Genomic DNA, 27,648 nt, shown 5'->3' on the forward strand with positions numbered 1-27,648 from the left:
TGTAAATTTTTAAATGATGGATCTATTTTTACAATATATAAACTTATGAGTCAAATTTAACATTTTAAAAAAATTAAAATTAAAACTTTTAATTTGAATTCCGAAAATTCTATGATCAAACACCTACATAATTTCTTAGGTCATTAGTACGAATATTTCTATTTTGGGTTGGTGGTTAATTTTTGCTCCTTAAATTCATTGTTTTCAATTTTTGCACATTTAACACTTTTAGGACCTAGCTACAACTCTTTATATGTTGTCTGTTCCTCTCGCTCAAACAAGGTTTCTTGGAGTCGAGTTCAAGAAGCATCTTTATATGTATCGGTAACAAGAAAATGGTGAAAAATACCATCAAACCGAAAAATAATAAAGATTGCAAGGTATACATATATATTTTTTGTATCACAATATAACATAAGTTATGTTTTATCATAACTAATTATGCTTCCCAAGCTTATGTCATTAAATACCACAAGTAACAAGAAAATGGTGAAAAGTACCATCAAAACGAAAAACAATAAAAATTGCAAGGTATACATATATATCTTTGTATCATAATATAACATAAGTTAAGCCTAACCATAACTAGTAATGCTTCCTACCGAGCTTATGTTGTTATAGGCAGAAGTTCAATTCAAAACTCACAAGTTATGTCTTATTTTCTACAAAAATTAATGCCGAAAGAAACCTAAGTTCAATTTCAGAACCCACAAACTTATTTCTACATAACTTGTGTCGGATAAGACAACAATCCATATAACTTAAATTCTTATGAAATTATACATCTACATGGAAAGAACGAAAGAAAATATGCAACACCAATCCATGTAAGATGATTGAGATTCTTTCACCCTTAATTAGTGTTTTTAGATACGAATTCTAGGTGTGAAAAAATATTCTATTGGGAGCATTACCTCAAAAAGGAATCTTGTAGTGTACAAATTAAAACTAATCGAGTTGTAATTCAGATACCGAACACCAAGGAGCAAAAAAGAAAAAAAGGAAATGTGTAACAGAAACTATTGAAGGTACCAAAGTGCAACTGAAAAGTAATAGGAAGGTGCTTATAGTAAGTTGTGAAGTGTGAACCAAACAGAAAGCTATCTCATACATTTAGCTAAGAGCTACTGCCACTGCTACTCTTCTTCTCTGTCAATTTTCATCTCCAGAATTAATTTTCTCCACCAAAGTTGAAGTCTTTCAGCTTCTTGAGTGTTCTGTATATCTATTCTTTGGTGGGTATTCTATATTTTTGCTTTCTTGGAACTAATTTACCCAAAGAAAGCTCCTTTATGACTTTTGGGTCTACCCCAATTCCTCTTTTCTATGTTTAAGAAGAATTATAATTTGAAAGTGTCATTTATACATTCTTGATTTTGGTGGTCTAATTTATATATGTGGATTAAGTTTGAGCTCATGAACTGAAAGGGACAGTGTGGTTAAAATCAGTTTGGATTAATTAGCTATGTTTTTCTTGTTGATGAGATAATTTAGCTAATGATTCTTATTTTGGTGAAGGTTTCTTCTGATGTGTATGGGGTAGCTTTTGAGTTAGGATGGCTTTCTTCATTCCAATGAATGTATGTCCATTTGCCATTTCTTGCTCTAGTCAGAAGATTCAAGGCACTGATGAATGTAAGATTTTTTCATGTTTGATGTTAAGTTCCAGTTCTCTCTTTTAGTCTGTTTCGAAAAGAATGTCTTTTTCCTTTTGACAACTCTTTAATTCCAACTTTCACACATAGACGTGTTTAAAACCACAAGATTAAATGACATTTTGATACATTCTACGTATCTTTAGTTTAAGACTACAAGATTTAGAAGTCGTTCTTTACTTTCTGAAACTCCATGCCAAGTTAAAACCAGACAAACAAATTAAAACGTAATTTAGCACCAAAATGCACAACATTTTCTTCTTCTTGTGCTAAAGAGACTTGAGTTTTTGTAATATGAACGTAGATGGGCTTACGTCAAGCTACACGGATAGTGAAGATTTCTGTAGCCGTAGTCCGTAGACATAGTTATTTTTGTTCTAACACACAATTTCTTGGACTGCAACAGTTCAATTGTTAACCTACAATTGGCTGGAGATAGGTACTTTGCCTAGAGGGACAAAGTACTACGATTGTTTTGCGAATGAGGCACTGGAGAAACAAGTTAACTTTGAGAGATATAGGATAAGAAAAATGAAGGAAGAGAACTTTGATACAATTACTAGGATTTCTGTTATGTGAACATGCTGAGAAGCTTTATATAGATCATCTTGATACAAATGTTGTGAGAAAATGCTTTATGAAGTGACCGGACTGTTCAAAAATATTAACAATGTTATTCCCTACACCTTGAAAGTCAAATGGCAGAGCTAATTTCCTGCCTAGGAGGCAGCGCGCTTTGGGATGCGGAGGGGATATTATCGTCCAGCTCCCTAACCTAAAGCGGCACCGAGTTTGGAGCGCAGGGAACCGTAGCATGGGCCAGGGGATCTGTCCTCTTCCTTATTCTTATGTATCCAACAGAAAAGACCTAATTGCGTCTCAACTTCATTTTTGGGTTTACTTGTCCCTCCCGATTTCAATCATAACAAGGCTGTTTCAGTGTCCAGTCTGATATTTTTTTCCCTTCTTTTTCTTATGTTTTATTATGTCCTTGACATCTATAGACCTCTCATGAGTACTACATTATCCACACAGTATAGTGATTGAATTGTCACTATTTCCGGAGAGTTCTCTTTTCCTGATTGCTATTCTTTTTAATATAACAGATAAACTACAATCACGGAGTTCTGGTATATTATCATCTAAAGAAGAAGCAACTCGTCGCCAGCTTCTTGCAGTAGGTTTTGCCAGTCCTTTGGTTTCACTTTTAACATACAGCTGCAGCTTAACGGTGCCACCAGCTTGGGCAGAGGATCAAGAGATTCAAGACAAGGATGAAAGTGTGGTTGGGGCTATTAAGTCCTTGTTTGATCCAAATGAGACAACAAAGTCAGGAAAAGTTTTACCAAAGGCTTACTTGAACTCTGTAAGAGAGGTGGTGAAGACATTGCGCGAATCATTAAAGGAAGACCCAAACGACATGTCTAAGTTTAGACGAACAGCTGATGCAGCTAAGGAATCCATCAGGGAATATTTGGGTGGATGGAGAGGACAAAAATCAGTAGTCAATGAGGTAATCCAACTTTAACAAACAAAAAGTGGATGTTATTGCATTGTAGCTCATTGAAAAGTTCAGTACTTGCACAATGCAGTGGATTCATTGTTTCCAAATATGTATAGCAAATTAGAAACATAATTGGCTAAGAAGGACGCTAACATGACATACTGACTTTAAATTTCAATTTTATTGAACCTCGACTTCTCAGGTGTTTATTATAATTAGATGACATTTCAAAGATCATTTCTGGTTTCTCAGCGCCTTTTAGGTACCCAGGCCCTATATGCACTTACCTTGCCTAGTTGCCTACTGTCAGTATAAATGAGGCTATTTCTTCTAGAATAGCTGGTCCATTTCCTCACTTTAGAGTCATATGTTTGAGGCGCCATAAAACATTCAAGTTGCACCATAAGTAGACTCTGCCAGTCCAATTATGCATTTGAGTTTTGTGCTGTTAGAGTACAGATTGCAGAAAAGAAGACAGAAGAAGCTTGCTGATGCATTTTTGCAGCAATTACTGTCTTCTTTCATTACTAACTCATTGCTTATAGTGGCTTTTGAGTTTGGGCAAACTACTATCTTGAAGAAGTTTTAGAAATCTTGTGATATAACTTGATCAATTAGTAAAAATCCCTTCCTTTGCTGGACCTAAGCCAGTCATTTTGAAGAACACTTACCCCCTTCTACTAAGGCTGTTAGCACGGAGTTAGACGGGGCTTCTTTCTCGAGTCCTGTCATTATTGCGTGTCTACACCCGTCTTCTATGTAATTATTGACATGCATTTATGCATCAATCTACACTATCATGAAAACAAGAGCTGTATTTAGGGCTTTTTTCCTGTAGTGGAAACAATGTTTCATCTGGTCATTATTTTGACTTAGTGCTATATTTGCAGGAGTCATATGTTATGCTAGAGAAAACTATTAGATCTCTGGCCAGTTTTTATTCTAAGGCAGGCCCATCTGCTGCACTTCCAGAAGAGGTAAAGTCAGAGATCTTAGATGATCTGAATAAAGCAGAAGAAGCATTGTAACATGGGGTGGAAGGTCAGTGGTACATGGTGGAATAGTCCAGGTGCACGCAAGTTGGCTCGGACACAACAATAGTAAAAAAGAGCCAAAAAGAATTGTATAATGGTTCTTGATACACATAACAAAAGAGGCCAGTGCAGTATATTATCTTCTGTTGCAGTATGCTCAATTAGATATAGTCTACTTCAAAAACGTACATTTTATCAAACTATCTTTTGTTGCATTGTTTTGTTCATTAGCCCGTCACAAGATCTATTTGTTTGAAGCCTACCTATGGAAAGAAAGAAAGATGCATGAAAGGAAAATGAAGAAAGAAATTCAAATTTGCTCTGGGAGTGTGAGATAGGCAGACAGAGCTTTTCACAGTCAAAAGTTAAAGGTTTGTTGGTGGCAAGATCAGCATGCCTTCTAGTTGTGCAACTGAACGACCGCTAAAGTTCCAGCCAGTGATAGCTGAAGTAATCAGATCGGTCACCCCAACGTAGAGCTGTCATTTAAGTGCGTTATTATATGCCAGTCTTATCTTGCGCTACTTAGACCTTGACTTCTTGATTGCATGGTTGACAACCCTTACTGTTATGCCTAGCCGTGTAGGTACTCCTCCATGAAGTGACCCCTGGGATTTCACTATGTATGTTATTGTACTCCTCCTTGAAGTCCCTGTTCTACTAAGTCAAAATCACACTGAAGCATCCAAGAGTCAAGACAACACAATCCACACCCCATTAACAGCATCCACTAAGAAAAGCTCACTATGAAAGCCAAAAATGGAAATTATGAAAATACAGAACATATGAAGTTCAAAGTTTCATGTAACCACAAGATACATAAAAAATCGATTGGACTTAGCATAGCTTCAAGTTACATCTCATTTTTTGCTGGAACAGATTGCCAGAGGCATTACAAAGGCTTCATTTAGGGAGAGAGAGAAACTTCATTTTATTCATATATCCTCCTTAAATACCATCCTTGTAATAGGCAACTTAAACGAACATAGGTCACAAAACATGGAAATGACCATTGTTTTTTTAAAAAAAGTTGACAACCAAATCAAAAACCAAATGCCCTTCATCACCAGTAAAACCTCCAATATCTCAAATATAAAAGCTGAAATACTGAAAGTAGCTGCCCGCAATTCCATTCATCTTGTAGCATTCGTGGATATCAAAATAATTTCTTGAAAGAGCCAGAGAAGCGTCTGATGTATTTCAATCCACCTTCTTCTACTGCAGGAGCTTCCAATAATTATGATATACCTTGTAGATTAGCAGTGTGGTAAACTACTGCAAGGGACAAATAGAAATAAGCAGAGATCATTCCCCACTGATATTTTCAGAAGGATTAGCCATAAAAGTAACTCATTTGTTTATCACAAAATACTAAAGTACTGACCTTTTCTCAAAGAATCTGAATCTTTGCGGTAATAGATAATTTCACGATCGAGACAAAACCCCTTTTGAGCTGCACCAGTAAAAAGGAGGAAAATTGAGTTTCAGGAACTCCCTTTCATAAATAAAAATATTTGAGTTTCAGGAAAAAAGAATATTTCATTCTTGCTCATGTTAGTTCCTATCAAGTTGTGCATCTGTTCTGACATCTATGCCTACTGGGTTCATATTTGGATATAAAACCATGTTAGGGTGATGCAGAAATTTCTGGTGTGTTCGTTTAACGAAAGGAATTCCTTATGAATCAAAGCGGTAAAGAATGGTAACATGAAGAAGAGAAGAAGACATTTACACAATTCAAGCCCAGATTTTGTTAAACAAGTAGTTCTACAAACTTACAGGGAAGACCAAACTTAGACACCCTAAACAATTACCTCCATGATTCAAACACATTATAAGTTGTGTTAAAAATATGAAGGGGAGGAAAAATAATCAAACCTGGGGACACTTCCACCACGACGCAAGTCATATTCAGTTGCTTGCCGAAGAGCTCTAGCAAACGCCTTGAAAGTTGCCTCAATGATGTGATGAGAATTTTTTCCGGCGAGCTGTGACCAGACAAACTCAAACATCTTATTATGTAAGCACATAAAACCAGAGTAAAAAAGGGAAGAAAAATAGGTAAGTGACCGAAAAAATGAACCCCCCGTCCCTTTCCACCGTCCCAATAACCCCCTAAAAAAGTCATACAAGCATTTACCTGCCGAATATGGAGTGTCATTCCAGACGTGTTGACCAAGGACTGAAAGAAGTGTTCCACCAGCTAAACATAAGAATGCGATTCAAATCAGCGGGATCCAAAGAGTAGCTATAGAAATGAGCGAAAACTTAGACAAAGCTTAAACAATTAATATTTTGTCGCCAGGAGAACATAAAATTGCTTTCTTTTCTTAACTATAATAACAATTAGGTGTAAAAATTTTCGGCATGTACACCTGATGTTGGCACATGTTCTAAAGAGACCAAAGGCCTTAACCTGGTGCAACCGGACAGACTGCAACAGAGTAGAGAGCAAGGAGGAATGGGGATTAGAAACTTGAAACTACAGATGAACAGTTCACAAATGAGATGGTTATAGAGATACAATATGGAGATCAAGTTCTTTGGAAGAATGTGATCCAACAGAAGTATGGGAAGAATGTACAATGGTGTACTAATGAGGTCACAAACACCTTTGGAGTAGGGGTCTGGATAACTAGCAGGTCCTTTTGGACATCCCTGAGGTGGAATATAAGTTACTATATGGGCAATGGTAGAAAGATACTCTTCTGGAAGGAAAATTGGATCCGAAAGGAACTTTGCAAGAAACCTTCCCTGATCTGTTCTTTATATGCACCAATTCAGATACTAGTATACTACAATAGGAGAAATTTGGTCACCACAGGGATGGAATATAGTTTTCAGGAGATTACTGTATGATTGGGAAGTGGAAAGGGTGGCTGCACTGTTAGAAAGGGTGGGAAGTTTTACTGGGATGACTACTGATCCTGATATCATCAGATGGAGGCACAATTCAGATGGGCAATTTTCAGCTAACAGAGTGTACAAGACTATATGAACTGGCAGGAAGTTTAAAGGGTCCTTGGAAAGCTATTTGGAAAAGCATGGCACCATCATAGGTGAAATGCTTTTCATGGCTGGTGGTGAAGAAAGCATGTCTCACTCTTGAAGCAGTTAAGAGGAGGAAAATTCAGATAGCATCTAGATGCCCTCTTTGTATGGAGGCAGAAGAAACTAATAGCCATTTGTTCCTACATTGTAAGGTAACATCACAAGTCAGGGATCTTTTCATCTGTTTGGCGAGGGAGGAATGGACATGCCAAAACACACTGCAGATATACTGAGCTGCTGGACCAGACGGGGTGGAAACAAGAGTCAAAAAAAGTGGTGGAGAATAGTACCAGCTTGTGTTTGGTGAAACATATGGAAGTAGAGAAATGATAGGCTCTTTGAAGGCAGATCCTGTTCCACACAAAAGAACAATTGTAACTGTATTACTTCTTTGTGTTTTTGGTGTAAAGAACAATGTATAGAAGAGGAAGTACAGATGGTGAACTTCTTAGGAGTTCTGTAATTAGTTTCTCCTTCTAAAATCATTTTTTGGAGGTGGCCAACATACCCTTAATGCTGAGGAATACAAGTTACCAGTTTCAAGAAAAAAATTTAAAAAATTACAGGGATTGATTACCTATCAAATTATACATAGTTAAATTAGACAACACAAAACTTCTTCTATCTTAACAACTTAAATTGGATTAACCAAATTCAAACAGATGATAGTCATGAAGACAACCTTTCTAATACTGGGGATATAGAAAATCACCCATCTACCTTACAAGAGACAACTGCTAATTCCCAAAAGGAGTCAAGTGACGAAGGAACTTGGAGATACTGAGTGTGTTCGTAGTAGAATGAGAATGTTAGACAAACCTGAGTGTCATATGTTCCAACTCTCTGAGTAGGTATTTGTACATCAAAATTCAAATGTGGCCTTCCTGATAAATCCTACAATAATTAGATATCAAATAATTATTTTAAGTGCAGATTATGATCATAGATAGGTCAATATGATTTTATTTGATAAATCGTGACATTTTATTAATATCTCACTAGGTTGGTGTGACTGTAACAAAATGAAACAATATAGTTATGCCTTTGTATCCCCAAAATTGTATCCAACAATTTACACAAACAAGAATTTCCTCTTTACACCATAAGACAGCTAAAACACCATAGAGTATTCAATTTTTGTCTAAATTCAATGTCCTGTAATTTCTTTCCCTCCACAAGAACCATAACACCATGGGACTGTTTCAAACTTCTTTTTTTAGCATCCAGTCTGCATAAAAAAATGAATACCTGAAACCAAAGAAATATTTGTTCCCATACCAGAGAAAATATTCATCTTGTCTAATCATTTCATTTTTGATGACAAGGGAAACCCGCAGCCTCTACCCTTTGGGTGCGCACAGGGTAAAACCCCCGCTCCTATGCAATAACTCGCAAACCACAACCTGCACTAGGCAAGCTAGGTGTGATGAGATCGACCCAGAAGGCAAACCCATTGCTTTCGCTGGCAAGGGGTTTTGAACTTGAGACCTCCAAAATGGAAGTCCCAGGCCTAGGCCTAAACTACCGGGCCACCCCTTGCTTGTCTAATCATTGAATGCAGAAGATTATGTGAGGCTACGTTCCAAGTGAAAGAAAGAAGAATTTATAGATCTTGCTTTATGGAGGTATGTAAAATTTCTACCATAGTGGTTACTTGAGATGTAATCTTATTTATAGTTGTAATTTTGCAGGAGGCTGAAAGGGCAATATCCTTCAGACACAGAATATCTGACAAAATAAGTGACTGAGCTGAAACAATTTCAAGTTCCCAAAAGGTTATCCCTTACCAGTGAAACATGAACCAGAGCTTCATCTAATGGAGCTGAGAAGTCACCAAAGCGATTGATTCCCTTTCTATCGTCAAGTGCTTGCAACAATGCCTGGATAGCCCAAAAAATAAAAGCAGAAGTCACCAAAAGATAGAAGTCAAGGCTCTCAAGAGAAAGAAATAAGGAATGCAGCACACAATGCAGAGTGACTCAAGTAAATAAAAGAGCATCTCCATCAAAATGGATGTTGCACCCACTTGTGTACATATAAAATGAGTAAAGAGACCAACACATGGAAAGGACACAAGAAATTCTGAATATACTTCTAAATTACTGGTTTTAAGCTCCCTGAGAACTCACAGTTCCAATGGCAAGTGCGACATCTTCATTTGTGTGGTGATCATCAATGTGAATGTCCCCAGTAGCTTTTACATGCACGTCGAACAACCCATGTGAAGCGAGTTGCTAAGAAAACACAAACAAGTTTCAGTACTAGAACAATACCAGAAGTAATCAGATGTAGTCAGCAACTGAGTTGAGAAGTAGAAATCAAATAGCTCCTTCTCCACATCCAGCAATGTAAATTAGGTTGTAAACTTCACAAAACTTATATCATAAGAAAGTAGAAAATTAACATGTAATTGAAGGAGAGAACAAGGAATCTTCAACTATTGAATTGTGTCAGCTCTTGTCTTCCAGAAAGAAACAAGATAAGATCACAGCATACAAATGCAATCCTTCTCCTATTGTTCCGCAGTTTTTTTTTTGAATGGTCTTCCTGAATAAGAACTGTTGAAACAAAAGGGATAAATGAACCTTTTTTTTCCTTTTGAGGTAAATCTCTATAATTACTACTCTCTCTGTCCCAATTTATATGACCCATTAAGTTTGATTGAGAATTTGATCATGGAATCTTCAAATTTTTAAAAATAAAATTTATATATTTGTAAACTATGTAAAAAGTAGTATAAGTCACAACCATTGATAATTCAAAATACTTAAAAGATATATGAAGAATTTACGGTCAAAGATAAACTTGTTTGAATCTCGAAATCCGAAATGTGTCCTATAAATTGGGATAGAGAGAGTATTTCTATGGCCTAACAGGGGAACAGGATTTCAACAAAGTACATATTTTTGCCCAAAAGAAAAGGAGCAGTCCAAACAATTCTTTATTGCTCAGGATGTTTAACCTTTTTCTGAGTTATGTTCGAGTACAACACACCAGGATACAGGATCCAAAAAATTTAGCACGTTTTACCCTCTAAAAGCTTAGACTGTTAGGTATGGGACATTATTTACTAAATCTGCAACACACTCTCAAGTGTGGACCTGATTTTTTTCCCCAAGTCAAGTTCGTGTATTTTTTTCTATTGGAGGATGGAGAGACTTGAGCCAGATACCATGTTAAATGATGTGTCCCCCCATGGAACACTTCTGTTATTTATTTATCAACAACGGCAAAAACATACCAGTGTAATCCCACAACTGAGGTCTGGGGGAGGATGGTGTGTACACAGATCTTACCCCCTACCTTGTGGAGGTAGAGAGGCTATTTCCGAGTTATTTATCAATTAACTAACAGGAAAAAAATTCTCTTTTCATCAGAAGAAATATCACTTACATCCAACATGTGATCAAGAAATGGGATCCCAGAATTATTCTCCGCAACACCAGTTCCATCCAAGTTTAACTTCACATGCACATTCGTCTCTTTCGTAGTCCTCTTCACTTCCCCAATTCGACCTATCCAAAACCCAACAAATACATCAACCAACTTTTTATCAATCCCTAACTAGTTAAAGTCAGCTACACAAACTCCGTTCAGCACATTTCCTTACAATTCTATCAAAACCCATTACAGATTTAAAAAATAACATAAACCCAATTCCCAAAATCACAAACCCAATAAAATACATCAATCGCTGCACCTCAATCCCAACTATTCAGTATTGTATGTATGAATTCACTATAAAGAAACCCATTTGATTAAAAAGGTGTAAAAATCCACCCAATTTCAAAAATCCATTATTGAGTTGAGAAAATGGAGTTACCTGTTTCCGAGGAAGTTATGGAAGACCCATTATCGAAAGCATGAGGAATCGTTGTTTGAGGTTCCATTGAAGTAGCTAGTTTGTGGTGTAAACCAGTGAAAAATTGTAACTTTTGGTGATGATTGTTTAAGGAGAAGAGATGGGTTTGTGAAAGCTTAATTCTTGAATTGAATAGCGAAGGTAGTGATGAAGAAGAGTTGAAGAGACGATGAGAAAGTGATAGCTCCATATGTGAGAGACGATTGTGAGCTCCGTTTCGACCAAAGGACATCGTTAGCTCATAATTATATCACTTATTATTAAAATTAATTACTATATTTAAAAAAAAAAAAAGTATTTACAATAATTTTGATAAACTACTATAATAATCTTTTATCTGATTTTTACTTGATTTACTACTTTTTTAAAAAAAATCAGTTACGCCTTCCACTCATTCACCAAAATTTTAGACAAATAAAAAGAATTCATCTAATTTTGTTTTTGATCAAATTCATACATTAGCTCTCAAGATCATTACAAGAGCAAAAAATTGATAATATATATATATATATATATATATAATGACAGTTGACCTTCTTTCGTAAATTTTTCGAAGACTATAGTTATAGCAATCCTCCTATTTAACTATTTTGACCATTTTTAAATATCTCATTTCTTTTTTTTTGATGTTTAAAGATTCGATCATTTTTGTATGATTTCTCTAGCACGCGGCCACATTTCTTTCCACCACTAGGTCACTCTTGTTGGGGGATCACAATTTTGTTCTATTTTAAGTATAAATAATTTTATGTTCCTTTTCTTTTCCTACACAAACTTTGATGCTTTTCACTATAAAATTACACTCTTCCTTGATAATCAAATTGAGTTTTGATTTGAAGTCTTTCGAGATGTTGGTTAAATCAATTTCAAAGATGAAACAAATATTAATACTAATAATTTTGTGTTATTCAAGTGTTTATACGACCCACGAAGAATATACAAGAGAGATTTCCTTGAATTATAAAGAAACTAGCAACAAACAACTTTTGTTACTCAGTTGATCAGTTGTGGAGACACATTTTAAAGATTCAAAGAAAAAGAAATACTATACAAATTCTGATAGAAACATATCATAGGTTGTATTTATTGTTTTCAAGAACTACTACCATTTCCACAATCCACAACCTGGCATAACACTTCGTTGTTTCCTGTTCTTTGAAAGAATCAACTTATTATGTCTCCGTTCTTCCTCGGAAGTAGAGAGGGTTTTCCCTCTCTTGAGCCTTTGAAATCCTTGGAGATACGTCCTTCTCTTAACAACACCATGGAGATAAGGTATTAAACCTGTGTATGCATCCATCCCAGATCTCTTGTATGCCATGATTTGAATTTGCAGTTTTGACTACTCTAATAAGATAGATATGGTCATTTATAGGGGTGGGGGGTGGGGCAACAGAACAAAGTAGACAAGCCTGCACGTCCTGTGTGTTTGTTGCCAATTTCTGAGTAAAGAATATAGCAAACAAGTCAAAAGTACATGTATCCGTGTGCATAAAAGATGTCAAACTTCATCCACATCCATCCTTACCAGACAAGAATTTGGGACAGATTCCATCTTACAATTATTTGGTCAGTTGTTGTGACAACATATATATAAGCATAAATTTCCATTTTCCACATTCAAAGATTCTAGATATCTACCTTAAGTCTAATATATCGATAATAGATATAGATAAACAAACGGAACGATATACAAAAACTGGGAAAATCTGCTGAATTAAACACTACAAATAGTGGAAGTATCAACAGGAACTTAAAAACCATAAAATATGTACCTTACAAGAATCTGTGTCGCTAGCAAGATCAGGCAGAGTCCTAATAAGAAGCAATTACGAGGGATCTCTCATCATGAAGAAGTTAACCAGAAACTTGGATATTTGGTGATATTATCATTTCAATTGATGAATTACAAGGATCTCTGAGGACCTTGGTAACAGAATATTAGATCTACACAAAACTACATATGTACATTCAAAATCTTTGTGGGTGTCTCTCACCAATGGAGTCCACAAGGTTCACAAAATTTGCTGCCGTATCCATGAGGTACAATTCACATACCCTTTTGAAAATGATACTACTAATAGGCTGGTGATTGTACCGTCAAACTACTACCAGACAGACACTCCATTATGCTGATAGATCGATAAAGACAATTTCCATTACACCAGCTCCTGAAGGGCTCTGAGTGTCTCAATTTCCACAGATGGTTTAGGACATTGGTTTCAGAGCATCCAATCAAAAGCTGCTATACATTTCTGAAACCCTCCACCTAGATGACAGCAGAGAAATTGCACAACTTCTAGACCAATTCTTTTATAATTGCCTTCCTGAATAACTATTTATTTCTTTCCCTTTACGACATAACCCACTGAAGAATCAAAATTGGTTTGATTGACAAAACACAAACAGCTTCAGGAACGTGAGATGACCTTGATTACCCAAAAGTAGTTCAGGTGAGGAAACAACTTCATAGGAGACCTTGTACAAAATCCTACATCAAGCTTACGTTGATTACCGTGATGTTTAAGTAAGCATAGTCAGTGTGATTAGCATCAATAGGCCTGGACCAGAGTCTAAATCTTTTCTTCAGCAGCAAGTTCTGCAGAAACATCAGCAGAAGAATCAACAGTTCCACTGCAACTGCCCGCTACAGTTACTTCATGAGTTTCTGCCCGACCAGGATCAGAGTGAACTATCTTCTCATCAAGAGAAACTTTTGCTTCAGAACAGCCATCAGAAGGGTTCAAGCCACATGCTTGAGATCCAGGACAGAGAGAAAGTTGACAGTCCATGTTATTTTCTGGGGCAGCATTCAAAGAAGTTTCAACCAAGGAATCAATTGCAGGTTTAGAAGAAGAAACTTCAGCACCATTATTGTCATTAACTCCATCACCAATTGGAGAGGCATCCAAATTACCCTCCTCTAGGGAAACATCTCCGTCATCAAGACGTTTAATATCAGAAGTTTGCTTTAAAGCCACATTTTGCCCATTCTGCACGCCAGGTGTACTTGGTTGAGTAGAGTCTGAGAGGACATCTATGGAAGGCTTTGTATTCTCACAAGTTGCAGAGACACATACTGAAACTTTTGTCTTGTCAGTTTCTTCTTCTGCACTTGGTGCAGCAGGTTCTTTAAAACAACTAGCTTTGGTATCTGCCGATAAACCTTTCCCATTGGCATCAATGGAAATATTATCTGAAACCTCCTCATTCTGTTTCTCTACCTCAATGTTGCTGGCAGAAGCTTCATCCAATGAAATGCACAATTTTTGATGGACCGGCTCAGATGACTGGTCATCAACTTCTGTGGAAGGACCCAATGAAACATCTCCCGAATCAGCGTTTCCTATACTTGCACCGGAAGGAGAGGAGGGCCTTGATTTTGTGGTCGATTCAGGCAGCTTCTTCTCCATATTGCATTGGACAGATGTAGCCTCCTTAGTGGAGATTTGAATATCTGATCCACAATCAGCACTTTCTGTTCTAACCAAAGCACTATCACTTATATCGACAGGTGTAGATGGAGAATCAGAAGCACCAACACCGTCATCAACTTTTTCTATGCAGGCATGATCATGCAAGTTCCCGTCGCACTTAGTAGGGGAGTCGGAGTCCTTATCAGCTTTTTCAACCAAAGCAGGCAACCGAGGAACACTATGTTTCGAATCACCAGCATTTATACCAGCTACAGAAAAATCCAGAAGTTCAAATCACAAACATGGACAGTAAAGATTAAAAGATAAAAAAAAAATTCCTAAAAAGGCCAGCAAAAAGTAAAAGCAGAAATTTAATAATTATATTACCCTCTAGGGTCTCTCCATTTAGTAACCTCTTTTGTAGCATATCTGTCCCAGGAAACACCAACATATTGATGGACTTCATCTCTAGCCTCTGTGATTCCTCAAGTGGATTAAATCCAAAAACTATGGTCCAAGTATGCATATGCTCAGATATAGCAGGAATAATCAACTTCTGAACTTTCAGTGTGGAGAGGACCTGAAAAGATGAGACCACAAATTAAACTGTTGGTCTGCAGTCCAATATTGACGACCAAAATACAAAGAACATAATCAACATGCAATCATATAATGCCTGACTAACCGAAAGCAGATGCATGTGACAGCTGGAAAAGGTATGACATGCATTTATTAACCATCCCGAAAAATCACTTGTACTGTTAGCAAGCATAAAGAAATTCAAGTCTTAAGATGTCCTACATATATATCCCCGTTAATGGGAGATGAAAGCAGCAACAGGAATGAACAGAATTTCAAAATGGATGAAGCCAGGTTCCTGTCCCTTCTTTCACAATGTCACCATTTTCTTTCGGCAAGAATACAGCTGTCCAATGCTACTTAGCTTCTTTGGAGACTAACTCTTGGGAACTTACGGACGTTCTTATATATTCAATTATTAATTCAAGAAATAGATAGTATTACTTTTCTTCTAGAGCATCAGGTATTACAACATTTCCTTACGCATCATACATTTCCACACAACTATTTGCTTTTTCATGTTTCTTACATACACATCAAGTGATTGTAGTTGTAGCTGTCACTTTGATAAAGTGCTGAATTAAATTATCTGTTTGCTACTTCTGAAGACCAGCACTGCAACGGAAAAGAAATTAGGATGTCCTTTGCTCCAATAAATCCTTTGGCGTAAACAAAATGATGACTCTCAATAGCTCATTTTATAATTGCATAGCAATGAATGCACATAAAAGTACATGACATATCTCAATGATCTCTTATGTACACAACCATCTTCAAAACAATTAGATGAACAATGTTAGGAAGCAATAATTATTCGTATACCGTCTCAATAGCAGACAGCAACCGGCGGCACATCCCTTGGCGCCTATATATATTCCTGGTCCCAATGTACGGCATTTCTGCAAGTTGAGTTCCATGGATCCTAAATTACAGCCAAAACATGTTTATTGATTGGTAAGGCACGACGGAACAAACATGAGCAAAAATAAGAAAAAAGTTAAACAAGAAATTATCTAACAGGACAATTTAATTTGAGAGAGTGATGAGTAGAGAGGTTCCTTTACATGGATTCTCCAAAAAAAAAATCTTTACATGAAAGTCAAAAAAAAAAAAAAATTGCTTTTGAGAGTAATTTGGAGCAGTAGCTGACATTGAGATACATTCAGTTAAGTGCTGGCAAAAAGGATGGTCCACTATTGCAATAAATTCTAAGACTAACTGATAAGCATAATTTACATTTCATTAAAGATCATAAATCCCAATGCAAGGAACACAATCGCAAGTTCTGAGACAGTTCAACTGTACAACATATCCACACCCATGCACCAACTCTATCATTATATGAAAAATAAACTTGAATATTCAAATGCAAACAACTTGAGCAATCCAGTATACCTTATGGATGCAGCAGATATTATTTCATCGCCTCTTTCCAAGATTGCCGTATAGAAGCCATGAAAATTCAGCCGGGTAAAGTTTGAGCTTCATAGGAAAGAAAAACAGCATCAGATAACTGCTGAATAATACAGCCAAATTCAGAGGAAAGGAAAAAGGGAAAGAACTCTGAACACAACAACCAGGTAAAAGACGAATCTAAAAACACGCAAGCACATCCTGCAAAACCATAAAGAAAAAATAGGAAAATATTGTTCTCAGACATCAAAATAGAAATCGCATGGCTAAATTGACAATTCGGCTTTTGATTTCCAAACAAGAGATAAGGGTTGACCCAATAAAATCAATATATTTCCCTCAATGGTGATTCAAAAACCCAATCCACAAAAATAAAAGAAATCATTTGTTCTAACAGCAACAGGCAACAATATTATGAAGAATCACAAAGAAGGAATCGACACATTCCCATGAATATGGCTTTTAACATCACAGTGCCATTTGGGGTTTCTTTGGTGACAGAGAAAAGGCGTGGGCATAATCTATTTGTAATTAGATTTCTAAGAAGATAATCTCTGTATTTCAAGGCAGAGTCTACGAGGAAGATAAAGAGTCGTGCATTTGCTAAAGAGTGCTGCAAGTTAAGGAGATAAGAAAAGGCAACAGAAAAAAGCATATTCAGTAATTTTCTACTATGTTGACAGTTTATGAGCATCAGCCAAGGACAAAAGATGTAAAATAAGAAACATTATACTCCCTCCCCTCTCAAATTGAATTTCCTGCTTCACTTTTGGAAATCAATCAGATCAGTGTAATAGCCTTCCGTCTTCTGGGATATTAAAAGTGTTTTTTTTTTCTTTCTTAAATGCTTAACTGGGAGATTTATGATGTTTGCTTAAGCTTCTGGAAAAAAAGTGCTTTTGAGTAGTAGCAGAAATGTTTTTTGACGTGACGACAAAAGATGTAAAATAATAAACATTGTACTCTCTTCCCTCTCAAACTGAATGTCCAGCTTCACCTTTTGGAAATAAATCAGACCAGTTTAAGTAATAATAGCCTGTCTTCTGGTATATTAGAAGTGTTTTTTTTCAAATGCTTATCTGGAAGATTTATGATGTTTGGTCAAGCTTCTGAAAAAAAAAAGTGCTTTTGAGTAGTAGCAGAAATTTCATTTGTCGTGAGGATGAAGTTTGATGAAGGTAGCTTCTCCTCAGAAGCAGAAGTAGAAGTTGTTTTTAACTTTTACGGGACAGATATGTAGTTACAAAACATTCATATTTACCAAACTATCCTCAATGGGCAACAATGCACTTTCCACAGCACATTTATGACCAAAGTCTCATAGACTTTCTCCCTATGTATATTGTGATTTTAATTGTTGAATTATAATTCAATGAAATTTTAAAAAAATGATAAAACACTCGCATAATAAATAATTCAAATCCTCTATTTCATTCTCAAATTCGATCTTCATTCTAATACTAAGTATTCGGTCTTTTAAAACAAGTAATTTTCTAAAACTTTACATTCTAACATCACAAACTTACTGTTATATGGACATACAAGTCTTTAATAAGAATAAAAGTCCTCCTCACAAACACCGGACGTAACTTGAGTAAGTGTATCAAGAACTAAACCTTACTTTCAATTAGCTGGTATTTCCTATATAGATCCCGTGCTTCCAGTGTGTTCTTTGTTTGCTAAATCTGTACTGATCCTGAATTTTTTTTCTTTGATAGTGAATCCATTCCCTTTTGCCACATTCCATTACCTTAATTTTTCACACCTATGAACCTCTGCATCTAGAGGATATGTCTATTTTATCTCAAGTGACCTCCTCGTGCTTTATCTTCTATGCATTACTTGCATCCTATATGTGAAGTGATCATTTTTTATCGTATATGACCGTACATCCATCTTCAAATTAGTATATCTATGACATTTTACATTATTAGTAAATGCTGATATTAAATCATTCAGCCAGCTTAATGAAGTTAATCAAAATAACGGGTCTTCAGTATTTATCATAACATTTACAAAAGTACAACAGGGCATATAGAAGGTAAAGAGATTATTACCCGCAGTTATAAAGAACATTATGAATAATATTGATGCCACTTTTCCTATCCACAATCGGCAAAAAACACTCATCCATAACAGCCAGTGCAACAGCTAGTTTAGAATTGCACTCCACCCGTTGAGAAAAGGCATGATGAGAATGATCAGAGTCTAAATCCGTTCGTTGAATTAGGGACCATGAGAATCCAGCTTCAATCTCATGTTTGACACCAAGAATCTTCTGCAGATGATCATACAGCTGCAAAAATAGAGAAGAGAAATGAGTCAAACTATTCTAACTTATCCTGTGAGAGATGGCGACACAGACTATCTCAGCTCAATAAATAGTTTCACTACTTTCAAGCTTGAAAACAGTATCGGACTCTCAGAGAAAAAATTATAATTTCAGGACACACAATATTCACCATTTACTGCATGTTTCTCAATAAAATAAAGAAGTCCAACTGAATTTGCTACCAAACTGGTAGTTTTGAAGATCATGCATTTGCATAATGGTAACTTTCTGAGAGAAAAATAAACTCCAGTTAAGGCTCTTGAGCAACCAGTAAGTAATCAAGGATAGGAGACAAGGAGAAGGGGGTCTAAATTCATCCATCTCATTCATGCCTCCCCACAGTATTAAACTGTTTGGTTTTGTCAATTCAAGCCTCAACAATCCAATTGCATTTTCCTCTCTACTCCGTTTCTAAGTTCCATATGGCAATTTCAGGTTCCTGTTCGGCTTTGATTGTACAGATCGCTACCATTACTTTCAGAAATTTATCTTCCAGGTCCAAGTTCAAGACTACAAGCTACAAAGAGAGGATTTAGCCCCATGTTCATGGTGGTTAGTTCAACAGATGCTAACCGTGCAATACTTGGTATGAGGCATTACATTTGTTTTTTGCAGCAGTTCTCATTAGCAGATCTGGAGCTTGTTCTTGAACCTTCTATAGGTGCAGCGGGCTACACGAAATACAATGGAAGGTGTATTGGAAAGCTGGCAAGGGCAAATGTTAAAGAAGTCCTTGAAATACTTTATAGAGCAGTTCCTGCATGCACTCTATGGAACATTTGGATGGAATGCAACCATAGATCTTTTAAATTCTAGACATTCAACTCTTGGCGTAAAATGGTCAATGTAACTGATGTTGATCTTCTCATGAACTTTCATTAACTCCTTACTTTTTTAAAAAAGAGCAATTGTCCTCTGATTTTTGCGCATCTCTGCACTTTCTTGGTGCTACAAATTAATTAACATTTTCACGTCCAAAAAATGGTAACTGTATTAAAAGAGCAGGCACCAAGAAGGTGCTCAAATATATGCAGGTGAACAAAAAGCAAAAGAAGAATCCATCCCCAATCTTTTACTTTCAAAAAAAAGAGAGGGGTGAGTGAACTTTCCAATTGAGTCATTTCTTGAGATTGTTCCTATTGGTACCAAGTCGTTAAAGCACCTTATAGAGGAGATGATTGGTTAGCTACAATTTGTCAGTTTGACAAGGCCAATAATAGATGGGCTAGGTTCTGTTACCTGGCGTATATAGTAGAGAGGGTCCTTTGCAGTCATGTTTAGGAGCTTATCAGGGAGAGAATTGGATAATGATACCATGTTGGTATGACAATGCCAAAAGTGGAACCTAGTTTTGGTTTCTTCAAATAAAATGGAGAAGAGAGAGTAAACCCCAATTCATGTGTAGAATCCACTATCCAGAGTGTATCCCCCTATGGTATACTATAATCAAAAGAGTGTTCCTCTTTATTCACTGTATATAACTGCTACATTCTCACTAAGTAATAAATTTACAAGCCTAGTGAAGTTAGGCTCTTCACATGTAGAATTGGTACCACGAGGTATCCTTGGCTCAAGCAAATTAGAAACTCAAGGTTTACATTCCGCAGCAATTAAAAGGACTTGGATGACTAAACAAAAGAAGGTTACAGATACAGACTCCTTTAAGAGAGATCTCGGATTTACAATCCATGATATCAGACTTCAGAACACAAATATGCACATTACAGTGCTGCGGCCAATTGAAAGGATAGGTGGTTCGTTGAAAACAGTGTTTCAAGAAGAAATAAAGAAACAATTCAGACAAAACAAGCTGACTCTGGGATTCTTATATTATTTCAGGGTTGAAGTCCAAATTTTTGCCTTTTTTAGCTCTGTTTGCATCATATTTGGCTAGCAGATCTTTTAAAGACCACAGCCTTTCAGTTGGATCAGTTTTATAGTCCCTAAAGTTTTTTCAGTCCATTTCTTCCTTTACTCTTGTTTATTGTCTATGCAATTAGTTGCAGAGTTTTGATTCTCAGCTTCTTCGCTCTTCCAACAGCATGTCAAATCATTGTGCCGATTATATTAACATTCATAGATCACAAGAAAGAACTTCCAGTCTGTGCTTCTTAATTTTAAAATCCTCACTTGATTTTTTTTCCCCTCTTGATTTCCTTTATATGCTCTCAATTTTTCACTTGAAAGGTATTCTAATATCCAGAGAACTGAAAGATGTCACAGACATGGCTTATGTCTATACCCATCCAGCAGGCACTTAGGGGTCGTTTGGTAGGGTGTATAAAAGAATTGCTAAATAGAGTGTATTAGTAATGCTTGTATTAGTTATGCTTGCATTAATTATACATAGATTATTTCTTATGCATTGTTTGGTTTGGTGTATTAAAAATAGCATGCATTGCATAAAAATGTATATTTACAAAGATATCCTCCACAATTATGGTGGAAAAGATGTGAAAAGGGTTTTGAGGGGTAATTGGGTCTTTAACCATGCTAATCCATGCATTAAATCCCCTTGCATTACTAATACCTAGAAATTCATGGTATTAGTAGTACACACCTTAATACACAATAGAGTGTATAACTAATCGCATAAAAAAGTGTACCAAATAAAGTATTGCTAATACACAGAGCTAATGCATGCATTATTTTTGCTAACCAAACGACCCCTTAATGCGGAAGAGCACATTTTTGCTTTTCAACTCATCTTCTTTGGCAAGAGACTGAAAGTGAGACATGTAATGACAATGACCAATTTCAATTCTGAAGGTTCTAAAGCTTGGGTGATCATGATTGCATTTTTCAACACATGGATGGACTTTATGCCAAATGTTATTTGTTTGATATGAAGGTAAATGACAGTTAACTCCATTAGAATTTGTGACAGGACAACAATTGAAAAATAGTGAACACTGAAGGTTGATAAAAGAAATACCTCTTGGCATTTCTTCCCGCAAAACGATACAGATGGATTATTAGAACTAGAGGGTATAGCATTCATATCCAGACTGCATGATTTATGATCTGCAAAATGGAAGTTCAATAATTCAGCTCAGTTATAGAAGATGTAAAGCAACTAAACCTCCAAAAGCAAAACATCTTTACATTTTTTCTCACAGAGGCTGCACCAGCGAAGCTCATCTACAGCTCCCTCACCTTCCTCTGTGATAGTACTGCCGGTGTTACAAAATTTGCATGTGCAATTTGGACAGAGCCAATCGCCTGGAGGAAGCATCTGCAGAAAAAAGAAACATGTGAGCCTGACGCTTAGAGAGACTAGATCTCATCTTCTAGGCTGAATTCAAATAAGCACATAAATAATATTATAAAGTAACAGAAAATTTCAAAATCCCAGTCTGCATATGTTGCATCTTTTGGAGATGCCTAGGTAGAGTTTGATGTTCTAAGAAATACATATCCTAATCAATGTTCATTTCCATATTACACAATCAGTTCTGGTGATATTTATGCACTTATCTTTCTTTCCATTCTTTTAACGATACAAACAACAAACTAAAACAGTCTTGCAGATGGAAGGGAAGAGGACGGAGTTATTTTTGGAATGATTTACTGATCGGTTTCACTGAACAGTTATGCTATAACGATGTCTGTTGACAGATGTTGAAGCAAGATCAAGAAACAAAATGGGCTAGATTGCATACTGTTGTTGATTGACTTCTGTCACATAGCTCCTTAATGGTTGCATTTATGCATGAGATTTAGGGGCATGTGCACTAAATAATTTCAGATAATCAAACAGCACATGGAGCTCAAGTCTGTTGACCAAGATGGTGGTAAAGAAATCATAAAAGGGAATAACTATTCCTAGAAACAAGAAGGGAACAGATGCAGATAAAGTACTAAAGTACACTGATCTGTTCACAAAGAGCTACAAGACAGCCAAAAACATTATTGTTAATAAGTAGAGGAATTTTTTCAATTACAGGAGTGTCCTGGCCAACTTGCACGCAGCTTGTCTGATCCACCAAGTACCTGTTGCCTCCCACCAGCATAGGTACCGATAGTAACTCTGACTGTCGAGACTTAGTCAGAAGGTAAGAAATAACCTAGTGCTTTTTGCCTCTATGGGATTTGAACCTGAGACCTCATGGTTCTCCTCCTGCTTCATTGACCACTAGGCTATACACTTGGGTGCTTAAGTATAAGACTTTCATCATAACTTAAGTTCTTACAAGTGTCTTTTTCTTTTTGAACTTGGAGCAGAGCCATCGTCTTGTCTTTTCTTTTTCAACTCAACAGGATTGTACTTTTTCCTTTCCATTTTAACCAGTTCGTTCTGTTCAGTTATTGTATAAATCACATGGATGTGATAAAAGTGAAACCATTTATTGGAAACTACATATCTTGTAGATCAGTTGTATATCGTTGCAAGATGATCTCAAAAGACATTGCTTCCTCCATTTCTGACTTTCTGTAACCTGGTTCTTTCTATAGTTCTATTTTATCATAGGACTATGGTGGTTTCTCAAATGGAAATGTTAGTATCAGTCTCTATCATTTTGACCTTCCCCACAACCAAGCTCTGTTCTTTATTGTTTGTCTTCCATCTCCTCAGTAGTTTTAAAAGTTGAATTTCCTAGGATAAAGGACACTTTAACATTCTTGCACAAAGGAAAACAAGAAATCCATACATTTAAAATGTGAGGAAACTACCCTTATTACCAAGAATAGACAAAAAGAAAAGATGACAATATATTTCATATTTACCACCACAAAAAAATAATTTAAAAAATAATAATGCAGGAAGGCACAGTACTAATTAAGAGGGGAAACATGCTAACAGTGAGCAAAAAAGCATATTCTACATACTTGTACACCCAGACAGCTTTGATGAAAAGTCGAAGGGCAACCATCACAACAGATAAGGTCCCCACCATCACCACATCTACCACAAGTATCATCATCAGGGTCATCACTGTCGGCGTTTACAGTGTGGAAATCTTCGCGATCAGATTCTCCTTGCTGATTCCATGCATCAACCAAGCTCTCCAGCAAAGAAACACCAGACTCCAAGATTATGTTTTGATATGGTTGACGCAATGTACTTCCTGCATGCAGCTCAAATTTTGAAACTGGAAGAATTTTACTACAGCAACCACAGTGGATGCCATCTCGTGTTATCCAACCTTCTAGCTTTACTCTGGTCCTCCTACGATTCATATATTGAACCTTCTGACTTAACTTCGCTGTCCCAGAGTCGATCATCCAGGCCAATAAGGTTCTCTTTCCAGTATAAGGAACATAGCCATCGCTTTCAGAATCTTGCTCCTTATCAGATCTGCGAACCAACAATGTACATCGCCCAATTATCCTACTTTTTCTTCCCTGTATTTCACTGGAAGCAGCTCCAATAGATGATTTTCCGGACATATCTTGCCTAGATCTTCCTCCCTTTGAAGAATCGTCACTTGTATCACCATCAGTCTCCTGATCTGTTGCATGCGACTTGCATTTCAGAAACTTACCTTTCTTCTTTACATAGCTACTTAGTCTTTCCTCATGCTGATCATCATCTGTGTCCTCTGCAGACTCTTGCATAGTAGACTTCATGTAATCTCGGTTCTTGGCATCATCTTTTCTTTTCTTTTTCATTTCTTTCTCAATCTTCTTCCGTGTTTGCCTGGTTAGCTTATTGATTAAATCATCAGCTAATGGAGCAAACGAAGTAGAGCCACCATCAAGTTTACTTTTTCCTGGATCTTCCTCTGACTGTTTTTGCAGTGCATCATAAGCCTTAATTATTGACCAGTATGCCGTTCCACTAGGATTAATATACACTGCATCCAAGTAATCTCTGTTCCTTCTTGGTCTATAGTCAATGGTCCATCCAGCTTCAATAAGCATTCCTCTGATCCTCTCACGCAGTTGCTGCTTCTCAGTACTCCCACCTCGTTTCAATTTTCCTTCTTTGCTTTTGGCAGGGGTAACATTTTCAGCTGCTATGGGCCTGTTTTCTTCCTTAATCACCCTAGCATTTGAGCTAGCAGGCTGAAGCTGCTGCTTATCCATACTCCCACGACGTTTCAATTTTCCTTCTTTGTTCTTAGCAGGGGTAACATCTTCAGCTGCTACAGACCTGCTTTCTTCCTTAATCCTCCTTGTCTTTGAACTAGGTGGTGCCAACTTAAGTGATGTATCAGTTCCATCATTTTCAGAGTCTATAGACTTAATGCCTTTCGCCAAGAAAGATTTTTGTGATTTCAGCTCAGCCTGCTCCGTTTTAATGGACAGTGGTCGTTTTTCAGGGCGTTTAGAATCCGAGTGCAAAGAAGCTCGGCGTAGCACATCCTTCTTGACACCATCGTCAGAACTGGAACCTTTCCTACTTTCAACATCATAATCCTTGTGTGATAAGTCTATCTTCTTCTTCTTATTCACCATTACCTTCAAGACTCCATTTTTCCCTTGAAATCTAATTGGTTCTTGAGACGATTCCCTACTCTTCAACCTAAGCAATGAAATTGGCATATGTGCTTCATCATCATCATCAGAATCACTCCTTTCCTTAGAACTATCAATATTAGAGTGCTTCCTCTTCTCAATCATCATATTCCTACTAGAACTCCCAGTTCTTGCAGAATTCCACTTCATCTCCTCATTGAATTCATCGTATTCGTCGAAATCAAACAAATCTAACTTACTTCTCTTACTCTCACTTTCAATATTCCCATTCCTACCAAATTCTCTACTTTCCACACCACTTTTTACACTGCCAACTGACCCATTGTGAAATTTCTCTCCACCCTTTCTCCTAATTGGCTCCAATGACTCTTCACTCGACTCCGAATCACTCTCAACCATTCTAGGCCTCTTTTTCACCTTCTGTGAACCCCTTGAAGAACCCACACCCCCTCCTCCACCCATGCCTATTCTATCATCTTTCTTCTTAATTATCAAACACCCAGATGAACTTTTCTTCTTCACTACACCCCCTGATCTTACACTACCCTCCATACTCAAACCTTAATTCATAAAGAAAAAAAATTGCAAATTCACCCCAAAAGTTCTCGAACAAACTTTCAGAAATCCAAATTCTTCGTTCAGTTATCTAACATTCACAGATCTGAAACAGAAAAAAAAACACAACTTTTTCAATTACAAACAAAAATTAGGGGAATTTCGTTGGTGTTCAGTGAGTAAATTTGATTTGCATGAAAAGAATCGACGGCGATCTTTACCTTGCCGGAAAGTTTGGGAACTGAATCGACGGCAGAATTACCTTGTTGATCCGATCAGTGACGTAATTCTCCGGCGAAGCAAGCGAATCGCACAAGAAAGATAGAGAGCAATTGTATTGGTTCTGGGCTACTCTGTATATATATGAACAGAGCCCAGCTTCTTCTTCTTTTTTTTTGCTATATAATATTTTATCAAAAACACAAAAGGATAAATATAAAAATAAAAAATTACTGTAGTATACAATATTGTTATTTTTATATTAATTTTTATTTTATAGATATAGATGAAATAATTTTAGTAATCTTAAAATTCTGATATTGATGCATAAGTAGTTCTAAACTGATACATTCTGTTTCTTGAACAGATAAAAGAGTTCAATTAATATGTTAATATTATTATTTGATTCACTAATATTCATTTAGTCTCATACTCCTATTAGGTTTTCATATTACTAAAAATAATTACTCTAAATTATTTATTAATTTACAAAATAAAAATAGAATTAATTCTTTTTTTAAAAATAACCCTATCATGATTTCTTATCATCTTTGAGTTAATACTAGTAATCATAGATAAAGGGTAAATTAGAAAAATTAATCATTTTATTTATAATTTCTTAAGAAGTGTGTAAAAAAATATAAAATTAATATGGAACGGAGTAAGTAGTTTCCTCACCACCCAAGATTGTAGTTGAGTGATAATCAGAGTTTTCGATTTTGAATTATCCTAGATACAAAATTATTTTTATTAGAAAGCGCACAATATTTTTTTTAACTTTATAGAAAACACAACTTATCATGAAGCAGACAGATTATAATTTACCAAACAAGAAATTTAAGTTTTGTGTTGGAATAAGAATCTTAAGTGATTTAGAATTTATTATTTTTTATATTTATTTAATTATGTATAGTTAGAAAAGAATTTGTTTGTTTCAATTCATATAGAAATATAATTTTTTTTATTCAGATTTAATTTGATTTTCAGTTAAGCCATAATTTTGAGGCAGCAATTGCAGGTAGTAAAAAGGGGTAAAAAAGAGGAGCAGTAGAATCCAAGGGTTTCTAGATGTGGGGGCTGGGTGTCAGTTGAGCATACCGTTGTTCACCAGTTAACTCATTTTTTTTCTTCTGAATTTCACTATGAGACAAATTCTTTTCTTGTGATGTTTTTTTTTTTGTTTGGTGTCGAGATATCTGTTTTGGAATCTAATTAATATGAATTTTACGTATCGAAAGTTTTATTTTGATAATTAAGCATTTCTTTTATTAAAAAAGATGGTTTCATATTGAAATTTTAACTTAAAGCTTTTGATTAGAAATAAAGGAATATTTACTATATCACAATATTCGATGACAGTTGATAGTATTCATACGTAAGTAGCTTTAAAAAAAAATTAGTATTCCTTCCATTTTGAATTGAGTGACTTGATTTAAAGAAAGTTAAAGAAAAAATTGATCTTATGGTTTAAAATTAAAGATGTGTTGAAGATTTTTTTTCATATTTAAGACTTGAACTCGAGATCTCTGATTAAGGGAGGAGCAACGCATCCACTATGTCTATCCTTGGGTGGTATTTTACCTTGATTTCACTGTTTGAGAAATT

The 27,648-nt window shown here is 36.0% G+C and overlaps 3 protein-coding genes across 5 annotated transcripts; 1 reads left to right on the forward strand and 2 right to left on the reverse strand.

Annotated features, from left to right (window-relative positions):
* Positions 1 to 1,084: 1,084 nt before the first annotated feature.
* Positions 1,085 to 4,417, forward strand: LOC102580023 (photosystem II D1 precursor processing protein PSB27-H2, chloroplastic). The gene is made up of 4 exons (XM_006360734.2): positions 1,085 to 1,235; positions 1,519 to 1,635; positions 2,762 to 3,168; positions 4,050 to 4,417. The coding sequence occupies exons 2-4, from the start codon at positions 1,557 to 1,559 to the stop codon at positions 4,185 to 4,187; spliced, it is 624 nt and encodes a 207-aa protein (XP_006360796.1). The 5' UTR covers positions 1,085 to 1,235; positions 1,519 to 1,556; the 3' UTR covers positions 4,188 to 4,417.
* Positions 4,418 to 4,984: 567 nt separating this feature from the next.
* LOC102580346 (imidazoleglycerol-phosphate dehydratase) lies at positions 4,985 to 11,349 on the reverse strand. Of its 2 annotated transcripts, none has more exons than XM_006360736.2 (9): positions 11,068 to 11,349; positions 10,638 to 10,759; positions 9,374 to 9,478; positions 9,032 to 9,124; positions 8,064 to 8,138; positions 6,334 to 6,396; positions 6,072 to 6,181; positions 5,578 to 5,646; positions 4,985 to 5,465 (listed from the first exon to the last, which is right to left on the reverse strand). In XM_006360736.2, exons 1-8 carry the CDS (start codon positions 11,336 to 11,338, stop codon positions 5,619 to 5,621), a joined length of 867 nt encoding a protein of 288 aa, XP_006360798.2. In that variant the 5' UTR covers positions 11,339 to 11,349; the 3' UTR covers positions 4,985 to 5,465; positions 5,578 to 5,618. The 2 variants fall into 2 exon arrangements, with proteins under 2 accessions (XP_006360798.2, XP_006360797.2); XM_006360735.2 differs by having other exon boundaries at positions 4,985 to 5,468.
* A 1,448-nt stretch (positions 11,350 to 12,797) lies between these two features.
* Positions 12,798 to 26,215, reverse strand: LOC102580909 (uncharacterized). Of its 2 annotated transcripts, none has more exons than XM_015314979.1 (9): positions 26,087 to 26,215; positions 23,677 to 25,930; positions 21,952 to 22,081; positions 21,782 to 21,870; positions 18,572 to 18,810; positions 16,497 to 16,583; positions 15,924 to 16,023; positions 14,910 to 15,102; positions 12,798 to 14,791 (listed from the first exon to the last, which is right to left on the reverse strand). In XM_015314979.1, the coding sequence occupies exons 2-9, from the start codon at positions 25,819 to 25,821 to the stop codon at positions 13,680 to 13,682; spliced, it is 4,095 nt and encodes a 1,364-aa protein (XP_015170465.1). In that variant the 5' UTR covers positions 25,822 to 25,930; positions 26,087 to 26,215; the 3' UTR covers positions 12,798 to 13,679. The 2 variants fall into 2 exon arrangements, with proteins under 2 accessions (XP_015170465.1, XP_006360799.1); XM_006360737.2 differs by having other exon boundaries at positions 26,046 to 26,215.
* Positions 26,216 to 27,648: the final 1,433 nt, after the last annotated feature.

The sequence above is a fragment of the Solanum tuberosum genome, unplaced genomic scaffold (assembly GCF_000226075.1).
Source record: "Solanum tuberosum cultivar DM 1-3 516 R44 unplaced genomic scaffold, SolTub_3.0 scf00334, whole genome shotgun sequence".
In the NCBI taxonomy this organism is placed as follows: domain Eukaryota; kingdom Viridiplantae; phylum Streptophyta; class Magnoliopsida; order Solanales; family Solanaceae; genus Solanum; species Solanum tuberosum.

What these genes read in the sequence shown, in the direction of transcription:
- LOC102580023 (XM_006360734.2), top strand. Translation starts at nt 1,557, where the DNA reads ATGGCTTTCTTCATTCCAATGAATGTATGTCCATTTGCCATTTCTTGC. An exon ending in GATTCAAGGCACTGATGAAT is followed by an intron (nt 1,636 to 2,761) that starts GTAAGATTTTTT and finishes TTAATATAACAG; the next exon opens with ATAAACTACAATCACGGAGT. An exon ending in AAAAATCAGTAGTCAATGAG is followed by an intron (nt 3,169 to 4,049) that starts GTAATCCAACTT and finishes CTATATTTGCAG; the next exon opens with GAGTCATATGTTATGCTAGA.
- LOC102580346 (XM_006360736.2), bottom strand. Translation starts at nt 11,338, where the DNA reads ATGTCCTTTGGTCGAAACGGAGCTCACAATCGTCTCTCACATATGGAG. An exon ending in CATAACTTCCTCGGAAACAG is followed by an intron (nt 10,760 to 11,067) that starts GTAACTCCATTT and finishes GGTTTTGGATAG; the next exon opens with GTCGAATTGGGGAAGTGAAG. An exon ending in TTGGAACATATGACACTCAG is followed by an intron (nt 6,397 to 8,063) that starts GTTTGTCTAACA and finishes TCTTATGTTTAG; the next exon opens with CTGGTGGAACACTTCTTTCA.
- LOC102580909 (XM_015314979.1), bottom strand. Translation starts at nt 25,821, where the DNA reads ATGGAGGGTAGTGTAAGATCAGGGGGTGTAGTGAAGAAGAAAAGTTCA. An exon ending in TGCTGTCTGCTATTGAGACG is followed by an intron (nt 15,103 to 15,923) that starts GTATACGAATAA and finishes TCATCTTTTCAG; the next exon opens with GTCCTCTCCACACTGAAAGT. An exon ending in AAATGGAGAGACCCTAGAGG is followed by an intron (nt 14,792 to 14,909) that starts GTAATATAATTA and finishes ATTTTTCTGTAG; the next exon opens with CTGGTATAAATGCTGGTGAT.